This window comes from Pseudorasbora parva, chromosome 12, assembly GCF_024679245.1.
Source record: "Pseudorasbora parva isolate DD20220531a chromosome 12, ASM2467924v1, whole genome shotgun sequence".
Classification (NCBI taxonomy): Eukaryota; Metazoa; Chordata; class Actinopteri; order Cypriniformes; family Gobionidae; genus Pseudorasbora; species Pseudorasbora parva.
In genome coordinates this window covers 36,217,729-36,230,006 of record NC_090183.1, presented here as the reverse complement: position 1 = coordinate 36,230,006, position 12,278 = coordinate 36,217,729, and the positions used below count along the sequence as shown (strand labels likewise).

Here is a 12,278-nt window from a genome sequence, read left to right as displayed (position 1 = left end):
ATGTATTTGACTTTGAGTGTGAAGATCAAATCTATGTGAATTCATTTAGCTGTGGCTTTGTGTATATTATGCTGCCCAAACATGGTAAGGAGGGTTTACAATTGTGATGCAAATTTGGTCCTGTTGAACCTGACACTCCCCTATTTATGCAAACCATTCCCTCTTTCCACACAATAACATCCCACCTTTTCACAGTCGACCACTCTCCTTTTAAGAAGCCTTTTCAAATCGAAGGTGTGAAAAAACACAGCTCCAGCAGGGGGGGTTTCATGACCCTTTAACTCAGCATGAGAATAGCAGAGTTTTCTTCTTAGGAGACAAACAAATTCAACATAGAAACACATGAAACTTGAAAGTGCTATATAATTCCAGTATTAAAGTTATTCCAATTTTCACATGGTACATGGTCTAGAATGCATAGCATCTATCCTAAGTGTTTCATACAACAGCAATCATGTGTTTTAAAGAATAAACTTAACTAGTCTGTGTATTTATTAACACAAACAACTATAATGTGTGTTCCATGCGCACAATGCGTTTAGTACAATTACAAATCTGAAAATACTAACAGGATCATTGCAGTTTGAATGTTTAACTATTAAACTCATTGCTACTAGGCTGCTAGCCCACTAGCAAGTGAGGTTAATAGCTGAATGGCCTATTTTCTGACAGGAACTGTAAAACCTGTTCTCTTTGCCATAGGGTTGTCTGTTATGTTCTCCTGGAGTTTGAGGGTTTCCATGCCTCTCTAATGCTTGAACACCATGCGCACTGGTACATGATTCTGCACTATTGCGGTGCTGCATCACCTTTAGAACTGAAATAGGCACAGTTCCTCGAGTTGCACATGCATTTCTGAACTAAACGTTTCAGATTCATTAGAGCAAGTCACCTCATCTAAGAAGTGAACATGCTTTTTAGTCCCATCGCTGTTAAGCGTTTTGGGAGGCATGAACATGGAATTCCATCTTTGCCTCAGACTTTTCTGCTTTAGCATTTTTAGAATGCACTTATTTACATTTAGCATCTAGACTTGATAATAAAAATGGTGGGAAATTATGTAGCCTTTTACAAATCACTTTTATCAGAAATGTTCCCTTCCATCCCGAGGTGATATTCTGATAATTCTTGGATTGTACAGTAATGGGACTATTGAAGCTGTTTAAAATCTTCTAAGTTCTGTTTCATGACAATTCATAAACAATGACAACAGACTTGCCCATTCCTTGGTCAGAAGGCCAGCTTTAATCCATTCACAAGGTCATCTGTGAGAAAATGTCCTCATTCTGATGAATTTCTGAAAATTCACTGTAAGGGAGAATCGCCTACAGTGGTTCTGAATGCAGGGTTGCCGAACGACTAAAGAAATGCTTTCCCACATATTTTGCTATTGTAACTGGGCTTATTTCCATTGTTGGTATAAGTTGCAGTGGGTGGTTATAGACAAGAAATGTACAGTTTTCTACCATCTTGCTGATAACGTTTCTTTAGTCGTTCGGCAACCTTGCAGTCAGAACCACTGTAGGCAATCCACCCTTACACATTGGATGGTTTTGCATAGACTATGCATTGTCACAAGACTTATACTGTACAATACTGTAAAATATAGACTGAATTACTAATTTTACATACATGGGTAGGTTAGCACATTGAAATGCAGGCTTGTTCTTCCTCACTGCAAAAAATACCTAGTTATGTGGGTAACAATTACACGTATGCAAATATAACAGTAAGTGAAAATCTTGGGTGTGTAAACCACAAAGTCTCTGGGGTCAAACCCAAGATCTTCACTTAATGTTATATTTGTATGTATGTAATGGTTACCCACATAACAATTTGTATTTATTTATTTTCTGCAATGAGGAAGAACAAGCCTGCATTCCAGTGTGCACAATATTCATCCTGAATAGTATGTAAAATGAGTAATCCAGTCTTTTTAGCTCAATAAAATTATTATTATTTTTTAAAGAACATCTGTCAGTAATGTTTTTTGCTTTGTTTAAATAAATTCAAGGATATGAAGTATATTAATTATTATTTTACTGTTTTTACCTGCATTTCTGTTTATTTGATGGCTTTTATTTTGAGGCTGTTTTTGTTCACATTCATGAATTAATATAGGTGAAATGTTTGTCCATTTTTTTTCTGAAAATATGTAACATTAGAGACCCTAAAAAACTTAAAAATAACTTGGGCGGGGCGCGGTTTCGTGACGACATCTCCTCATTATCAATTGGAACTGAATATACAAATGTACTCTGTAGCGACCCCTGAAGAGTTAATGTTGAGGCAGAGTTCCTGCATGCAACATTTTTAGAAAAATTGAGAAATGTCCCATATGTTAGACTTGCTTTTAAACAAAATGTTAAATTATTACTCTTTTAAGATTAATTTAAACTAAATGGCTGATTCCCTAATAGTTTTTATAGTCTCTAAATGTATACCAAGCTTTGTCCAGATTGTCAAAATGTTACAGTTTCTCTCTAATCAGTCATTTTTAGTGCAGTAAAGAGCATCTATAATGTTAAATATGTCCAGATGCTCTAGTAACGAGTCATCACACATTAAAATTCTAGCAACTGCACAACACCTTTGATAAACCATTTAAATCTTTTAAAGTGTGGTAACTTTAAAAAATCTGTCTTAAATAGCATATCAAACACGTGTCATGTCTTTATTTGCGCAAAAATCCAGTTTCACAAATAGGTGCACAGAAGAATACAAAAAAGGAAAGAAAAAAGCAAAGAAAATGTTTGCCAACATACACAGACAGCCACGGGAGGGCGTTTCATGTGTTAGTTGAGAGAATTTAAACTGCTTGAATCTCGAAGGCATTTAATAATCGCGAAATGAGAATTCAATTTCCATAATCTTTACTTTCTTAACTGTCGTATCAAGTTTAATGCAGGAACTGTCTGCATATCTATCAAAAGATTTTAGTTCCTAAAGTAGGTGCCCCTACCCAAAATCGCAAGGCATTACGTGGGCAACATCTTTTCTTTGCTTTCTCGCACCACAGTTTTGCATTTATTTAATCACTTTTGCACACTCGCGAAAAGAGCAGCTTTTACATTTCCCATATGAGTCGTTTAAAATCGTAATGTATGTTAAATTAACAAGATAATTGCGCCTAAAGTCGTGGAAGAAAGCACAACTCCACAAGCGCCTCTACGGACTGTGTTGTTGTTTTCAATCACGTCCGCGTATCGCAGTTAAATCTGATGATTCAAACCTCTGAGCTGATATTCTCGCTTTCTCGGAAAAAAGACACACATTCGCATTAAGACAACAATCATGTCTGCTGAGGTCGAAGAGTCAGCACCCGCTCAAGCCCCTACTCCAGCAGCAGCCAAAACGAAGGCATCGGGGAATAAGGCAAAGCCTGCCCTAAGTGCTTCTCCAGCTAAAAAGAAGAAGAAGAAGAGCAAGGGGCCCGGGAAGTACAGCCAGCTCGTCATTGATGCGATCCGAACCCTGGGCGAGAAAAACGGATCATCGCTTTTCAAGATATACAATGAATCGAAGAAAGTGAGCTGGTTTGACCAGCAGAACGGTCGCATGTATCTGCGCTATTCCATCCGCGCGCTCCTGCTCAACGACACGCTCGTGCAGGTGAAGGGACTGGGTGCTAACGGCTCATTCAAGCTCAACAAAAAGAAATTTGAGAAAAAGCCAAAGAAAAGTGCCACCAAGGGGACCAAGACGAAAAAGCCTGCCAAGTCGGCGTCCAAGAAAGCCGTGCCCGTGACCAAGAAAGTGAGTGCAAAGAAGAGCGCCGTTAAAAAGAGCCCCGTTAAAAAGAAGACCGCTAAGAAGAGTGTTAAGAAGGCGACTGCCAAACCGAAGAAAGCAGCTGCAAAAAAGCCAAAAGTCGCGGCGAAGAAAGCAACTAAGGCAAAGAAATCAAAATAGACTTTCAGTGGAATTGGACAATTAAATTTTTGTATAGCTTCTTGGCAATCCAGAGATGTGGGACATGTTTTTTGATAATCATTTGACTTTTCTTTAAAAAAAAAACAAAATAAAAAAAACATCGCTTTTGTTGATTTTTAGGTATGCTTTTTTTTTTTTTTTTTTTTTTTTTTTTTTTTTAAGAAACCGCATTTTGTAGACCTCTGTAGTTGCACTGTTGCAAGGCGCCATGATTTTGTGTGATGTAGCCTACTAAACAGGATGCTTGCTAGAAGAGAAGATACGTTTTGTAAATATACGCTAGAATAAGAACAGTATTTGTTTTTTGTTGTTGTTTTTTATTTTTATTTGTATTGCATATGCATTGTTGGACTGCATACGCAGTACGCTGAATATGTCCAATAAACCTCTGATTTTTAAATATACTAATGACTGCAGCCTTATTGATGCATGGCCAATTGTGATGCACTTTAACCCAATTTAAAGAGACATAAGAAGATTTGATTAATTATTCATTTTTATTTTATGAGCAGGTGTCAACAAGAATGGCAACACAAAAATGAACCAAGTCATCAGGGCAAAAAAGTGAAAAGTTTTATATTGCCATTATATTTTATACCCTCATGAAAAATGGGATTTTGAATACGATCTAAAATTATTAGGGGGTAAAGCAACGAAGACAAAAGAGTGCTGCATACAAAAAAACAAAACAAAAACCTGTGTAGAATTTCTCTTCTAAACCTTATAGCAAAAATGTAATAAGTCTATCAAATATGTCTACAGGCAAGCACTATTTTTAATGGAACAAAGCACAATTAAAAGGCAATACAGAATCATATAAAATCAGCACAACTAATAACAACACAACAAAGGAAATAAAGCAAGAAAAAAGGAAAAGATTCCAAAAGTTTAAATAGTTAAAGGTCTTCTTCCACTTTTGAATGTTAATATTCTTAAAAATGTACAGAAAATGCAAAATTATTTCTTTAAAACAGAAGGTATTTACGTTTACGAATGGCCTATACAATTTTCCCCAAATGAAAATATTTTTCAGTTGAAATTAAATGGAATCTTCGATTAGGCTATTTTTCCAAAAGTGATATAATTTTTGGGAAATGAAGGAATCAAATGATTTGTAATTTCTACAGGTAAAGATGTGATTTATTGTATATTTGTGTGGCCTTACAAGAGAAATTTGAGTTGCAACAACAATAAAAGCATATATATTTCTTAACCTCGATGTCAAATAAATAATGACTCATCATGAGTAACACTAGCTAATGAAGCACTTACAGTATGTTACACCATTTCATTGACACAGCAGGTCAAGAAAATTCAGTTTTATATCGTCACCCCCATTTTAGTCCTAAATTGGTATCTTCCGATGAGTGGCGTTACTCACGGAAGTCGCCCGGTGTTTGTAGCACTTCCGTCTTCTGCTCCAACGGGTACACAGAAATGGTAGGATTTCCTTTCAGCACTTCGGAAAAAAGGAACATTTCATTTTGTATATGTGTGTACCTTTTTATTAAACGAATGATGGCATCGTTTTGTTGCAAATGTCTGCTTGCTGGTATTTGTTTCTGCATTGAAATGAAGTTGCTCATAATCGGCACGTAACGTTAGTGCTAAATCTCTAGCTAACATCCCCACCCATATTCCCCAGTCGTGGGTAGACTGATAGTTATTTGGCGTTTCACGTTTAGTATGTAACTTACTTACTAACATTACCAGCGCTTTGTAAACTAGGGTTTGTGTATTACGGGCAAGCCAACTCAAAAATTTCCTCTTTTCATACCATATATTAACAGCGAGCCAATAATAGGCAGCCCTTTTATATCAGGTATAAAAAAAATTTCTCGTTCTGCTACATATTTTCATTCTTTATTGTTGCACTTTTGTATAAACATGTGTAGGTAGCACATCTGTCGATCTAGTTGCTGTTTTTATGCACAACACAAATGTCAGTACAACGTAGGTGCTCATCATAACTATTCAGTAGTGCAACATTTGCCACATATTGCACATAACAATGTAAACTTTCCTTAGAAATATTAATTATGCGCACAGACAACTGTATGTTTCAGTGTCTAGTTTAATGAAGTGACATCTTTTTAATTTCAAGGTGCTTAAAAAAGTAAATTTTTAATGCAGAAGGGTTTGCACTTCCTCAATGACTTGCATTCAAGTTCAGGAAGTGACAGGTTTCAGACAGTCTATGAAGAGATTCATGGTGTTTGCAGGTTGACTGGCTCACTTAGTAATGTGTAGAGAACATAGCTTGTTTTTCTTTGGAGGGCTTGTGGAGAAGTGCAGTATCCCAAAAATTCCCCTGCAGGTTCAGGCGTGTGTGGAACAAATAGTTGAAGCTGTGAGCCATTTGCGATGTGCTTGCTTGCTGTGAGGTTGCAGACATTGTTCATCTCCCTGCTGAGAACTGATTTACTTTGATGTCTTGACAGACGGCGACTCTGCGTCCGTACCTGAATGCGGTGCGTGCTACACTGCAGGCAGCTCTCTGTCTGGAAAACTTCTCCTCACAGGTGGTTGAAAGACACAACAAACCTGAGGTTGAAGTCCGGTAAGTATATGTGAATTTTGTTTGCGTGTGTTTTATTTGTGTATAAAAGTTACATGGTTCATATAGGTGAGTTACCTACTTGATCTCATCTTAAAGTGCAATATGAGCCATTAGGCTATAGATATAGCATAAGTTTGCGGTATACAGCACTTGTGTGTATGCTTTAACATTTTTGTGTAATCATCTCACCAGGAGCAGTAAAGAGCTTTTGCTTCAGCCTGTTGTGATCAGTAGGAATGATAAAGAGAAGGTTCTAATAGAAGGTTCCATCAACTCTGTGCGAGTCAGCATTGCTGTCAAACAGGCAAGTGCATTTGTGGTTTTGCTTTAAACTCATTCTTCCTGTCTTTTCTGAGATGTCTGAGAGTCTTTAAATATTAATGTTGAAAATGCAACTATTAATACAAAAAGAGAAGTATTGTGGTGGTGACGAGAAAACAAGGGAGGTTGGTTTCACTCTGACTCAATAATATGAGCACATTCAGTCCAATGAATGTGGCAAGCCAGTGGTTGTCAAACCAGGGGGCATCAGCAAACTTCCATAGGGCCCACAGGATTTAGATTATTATTGATATATTAAAATAATCTAACTCCAATCTAAATTAAAATACTAAAAAGCACAAACAATCAAGCTGTAATCATGGTTGGTTAATGCATCATTACTTCCTATTTATGGAAAAAGCAGTTACAGCAGTCGTAATTACACCAGAATTACAAAAACACATCTTATCATGTATCGGTTGTGTTGAAAACCACAGGTATAGGCCATTATTTGACTTATGCATACTATATATTTCAGTAGAACAAGCTAAGAATCCAGTTTGATGAGTTGTTTATATCTTTAATGGTCTGTGATTGGATGATGCACCTCAACTGGTCCGTTGAAGGCTGATGAGATCGAAAAGATCCTGTGTCACAAGTTCATGCGCTTCATGATGATGAGAGCCGAGAACTTCTTCATCCTGCGGAGAAAAGCTGTGGAGGTAAAGGAAGACCAAAGAGACTTACAAAAATGCTATTTCTATTGTTACGTTTTTTTCACAATTGCTTAAGCACACTTCTTGAAACCTGCACCCATTTCCAAAACCCCTCTTCAAAACCCCTGACTCTTTTGGACTATACACACATCAGCAGTGTTGTGCAAGTTACTTCCAAACTGTAATATATTATAGATTACTTATTACTGATATTTAAAAGTAATTCTTAAATTACAATATTAATGTCTCAGAATTGTAATGCGTTACATTACTCCTGTATTACTTTTGAGTTACTTTTACCAAAATAACTACAGAAGTAGCTCAACATTCTAAAATGTAGGCTACCAGAGAGCATTTTACATCCAGTAGAAGGAAATATGATGAAGAATAATGACTGTGGGCTTTCCAGGCTAACAATAGAGGAAAAAAAAGTGAAAGCAAAGTGAAAGCTGCAAGAAATCATGACAGCCAGCCAATGCAAGCATTACTGGAAATGTACCGAGTAAAATATTACTGAAAATTCATTAGTAATGCCTTACACTACTGCATAACAGCAAAAAGTAATGTTATTGTGATGTATTACTTTTGTAATGCGTTACTCCCAACACTGCACATCAGTAAATATATAAACACTACAGAGGATTCATTAGACACTACATCAAAAAATGGAGAACACAGCATCCATTTGCAATTACGTAAAAATGTGTATAAATTGAAACTTAGTAAGTTAAATATATTGTTCTATATGCACTGCACGTATAATATTGTATAGTATTGAATGTCCGTATATTCAGCACTTACATACTGTAAAATGAAGTAGCCTATATGCAAAAGCCCAGAAACTAAAGGTAAAGCATGTTAGTCAAGACACACCAGAGGGACACACATACTCTTCGTCCACCACCTCTTTCAGATACTCTTCGTCCACCAACTCTTTCACATACTCTTCCTCCTCTCCCTCACAAATTATTACCATCCATTGTTCCTGTCAACGTTCAGTGCTCTGAACTGGCTTATATTTTGTACAGTTGGTTTGATCAAAACTATTTTGAGTCGTGTGATAATGATGACAACTGAGTTGTACTTGTTTCATTTTTGCCACTTGTGTTTACTGTTTTGCAACAAGTACATCGCAGTGCAAAATGTGTGAGTGAGAGCGTGTTGCATTAAATTTGCAAATGCAACTGCTTTGACTTAAGATTTTGCACAGAGTGATTTATTCGACATATAGGTGTAGACCAGGGGTGGTGAACAAGGGTCCTTCAGAGTACTGCTCCAACCCTGATATAATGCTGCCTTCACGTGCTATTGGAATTATCGTAAATACGAGTTTCCGAGCTAAAAATAGCACATGAACGCCCCCTGATGTCGTGTTTCCCACTGGGAAGTTCGGAAATAATTTTGATACCCAAGTTCCCGAGATGGGCGTGCCATAACCGTTAAAAATGGCAGATGGGAGACGAATTTCTGCTGTGCCAGGTGTTTTATTAGTTTTTATTCCACAACAATTTTATTGTCTTGTCTTGTTGTTAAAGTAGTACATATTTATATAAATTCATAATCATTTGAAGCATATTTGTGTATTTTAAACACATTGAAAATCGCATCTAGCTGACCATCATTCCAGCATAGTGAGCAAGCCTCCTATTTCCTAGTAACCCTTCAGACCATGATTAGCTTGTCCAGGTGTGTTTGATTAGAGTTGAATCAAAATTCTGCACGTCTGTTGCTCTCCAGGACCGGAGTTCGCCACCCCTGGTGTAGACCATTGAGAATTTGGTTCAGAGAATGGGGTTTAGTGTCTTTGCAATTGTGAAAAATTAAAAAGCCTGTGTTTGTCTTTAAAAAGACTGTCTTCTTGTTTTTCACTGACAGTATTGCTTGTTTGTTTGTTTTTTGTTTTTTGCTAATTGTTTTTTATCATATAAAATAGCATCTTGCTAACATGCTTCTAAAGTTCTCTGTTGTAAAATGTTCTCTTGTAATTTTAATATTTTGTAATATTCACCTTCCTTTTTTGTCAGGGATATGACATTAGTTTCCTCATTACCAACTTCCACACAGAACAAATGTACAAGCATAAGTTAGTGGACTTTGTCATCAATTTCATGGAGGAGATTGATAAGGAAATCAGTGAGATGAAGCTCTCAGTCAACGCCAGGGCTCGCATAGTTGCGGAGGAGTTCCTCAAAAATGTGAGTCTCTCTGTGATATGATTGAATAGAATGAAAATTTCACTGTCACACCAATAACCTTTCTTATTCTCTCGGTGCTCAATAGTTCTAGGAAACGATCAGGACACCCTCTACTGGCTGCAATACCCGTGTCACCTTGGTCACCAGAAAAGCCGATGGAGAGTTTTGGGGCCAGTGGGGAAGTAGTTAAGGTGCGATTTGATTCCAGGACCACCACCAAAGGTGGAACCGCTGGATCCAGAGGGTGCCGTCTGTCAGGAATGAATTCAGAGTATTGCGGTATTATAGTTCAAGAGCAGAGTGATGGATTTCACAGACAGGCACGGTACTCCCTTTGTTCTGTTTTACTTCTTTGACTCTTTTTGTCCATCTTTTCTTTTCTTTTTTTTACTTTTGCTAATGGCCTAATTTTGTTTTAAATGTATTTTGTTATTCACACTCTGAAATTCCATTTGTGTATTCTGTCTCTTTTCATCTTATCCCAGATCCCTTTATTATTTAGTAGTTGTAAAGCGCTCACAATGTTGCAATATTCTGAATATGACTCAGCTTTTCCTTGTGCTCATGAATATTAATGAGTATGTACTGTACATATTTAAAAGGATAGACTCTTTTTACCTCTGCCTTTCTATTAAACCTTAAAATCAGGGCGGGTCTTTGTAGATGAAACCTCATTGGTCATGAGCACAAAGGAAAAATGTTGTTCCAATAATTTAAGCAGATTGTTTTGTCAGTGTTTTTTATAATATGTCTACTGTGTTAAAATTACCATTATTCATGTTGAGTTTTGATAAAATAAAATAAAACTCATGCTGGTGCACATGGATCTTACAAACCATATCATAATAATGTTGCTAAATAAATCCCTTTATTGCTTGTATTGTGTCGTGTACTGTGGGGGAATGACAGCTCTTGGTTCATAGCTTTTTGCGAGAAGTTTAGTTAAGCCAATCTAATGTACATTTTGGATATTACAGTGTGTGTACAATGATGGCCCATATTTGAAGATCCGGAGAAGCTCAGTAACTATTTGATATGCAGCAGCCTATATTTTTCTGATATTAAAAAAAAAAAAATCGCCATCACACCATCCCAATAGATTTGTGTATAATGTAATCTATATACAGTAGATGTTTATATGCCTACAACTGAGATTTCTTCTGTCACATGATATAGATATTTTAATTAAGGTTCTAAAACATTATTATGAGGGTTTTTTTTAAACTTATTTGTAAAACAATTAATTGGGATCTGCCATTTAAACAAAACAATAAACCTCTATAATTTATATAGTACAGATTATCATTTGAAGTAGAGTTGACATTACACTCTTAAAATAAAGGATCTTCAATGGCTCCATGAAGAACTTTTAACATCCATGGAAATGTTCCATAGCACAAAAGTTGAAAAGGTTCTTCAAACTAAGAAAATGAATAATGCAAAAAAAAGTTTATATAATAAAAATAAAATTCAATAGCTAATTTCTCTGAACACATACACAAATTAAATCTTTGATCATATTCTGACTTAGTCATTATTATGCAGCCAAAGATAAATTATGACCAGACCAATGCAATGAACGTGAGCAACCCATCTCCATCAACTTTTTAACATACTACAGAGAAAGAAACAGGTAAAAGAAAATATTTAATTGCAGTCGCATTAAGTGAGAAACCATATGAATCTATCCAATTGTCCTGTGCTGTTTATACAGAGATGTTTGTTTTTAAACAACATATGGAACAAACTTTTCACACTTTACAAAAAGCTTGCTATCAGAGGTAAAAAAATAACATGTAAACTAAATGGTTTAGTTTTGCTTTTATAAATTGATAATGTGTGGTAATATTACAGATAAATTAATTTTCCTAAGTTGATTTGTGTGGTGGTGTTTTTTTGTTATCAGTTTTTGTCATATAGTATGTGCCATGTTTACAGATGCAGAAAAGTGCCTAGAAAATAAAATATGTCATCACTGCTCATTGTCACATTGCAAAACACAATTACTTGTCAAATAAATAAATGAATGTGAAAATAATTATAGTTCATGTAGAGATTGCAGAGTAATACATGACCCAGTAAAGGACTTCCAATAATCCTGAAAATAGGTTAAAGGTATACTTCACCTATATTCTTTCACCATTTCTCACCCTCATGTTGTTCCAAAACTGTACGAGTTTCTTTCTTCTTCTGTAAAATATAACCAAATATTTTAGCACGTGCACACAGACTTCAACAGTATGGAAGAAAGAAACAAATAACAAGGAGACATTTTTCTATGTTCAACAGAAGAAAGTCATATTTGGAATATGAGGGTGAGTAAATGGTGAATTTTAGGTCAACTATCCCTTTAAGATAAATGTTAAAAGTGTGCCCTCTAAAAGCACAAGTGACCCCGAGTTACCGTGGTCTAGAACAGAACCGTCACCTTTTATATTTTGTTGTTTTCAAAGGGCAGCTGCATGAGTGTGTCTATATTTGTACTTAATCCTTATAAGAAGATAATATGAAATCTAAAATATCATATATCCCCTTTGAGGAGATGAGCTCACTGTCATGGGTAAACTCCTCAGAGTTTTTACAGCACTTTCCCCTTTTACAGAACCCATATCT

General features: G+C 36.0%; 2 protein-coding genes across 2 annotated transcripts; both read left to right on the top strand.

The window, feature by feature from the left end:
- Positions 1-3,231: 3,231 nt before the first annotated feature.
- Positions 3,232-4,337, top strand: h1-10 (H1.10 linker histone). Its single transcript, XM_067458491.1, has one exon. It carries the CDS (start codon positions 3,295-3,297, stop codon positions 3,910-3,912), a length of 618 nt encoding a protein of 205 aa, XP_067314592.1. The 5' UTR covers positions 3,232-3,294; the 3' UTR covers positions 3,913-4,337.
- Positions 4,338-5,300: 963 nt separating this feature from the next.
- Positions 5,301-10,545, top strand: arpc4 (actin related protein 2/3 complex, subunit 4). Its single transcript, XM_067460102.1, has 6 exons — positions 5,301-5,373; positions 6,375-6,493; positions 6,686-6,797; positions 7,381-7,476; positions 9,495-9,665; positions 9,751-10,545. Exons 1-6 carry the CDS (start codon positions 5,371-5,373, stop codon positions 9,754-9,756), a joined length of 507 nt encoding a protein of 168 aa, XP_067316203.1. The 5' UTR covers positions 5,301-5,370; the 3' UTR covers positions 9,757-10,545.
- Positions 10,546-12,278: the final 1,733 nt, after the last annotated feature.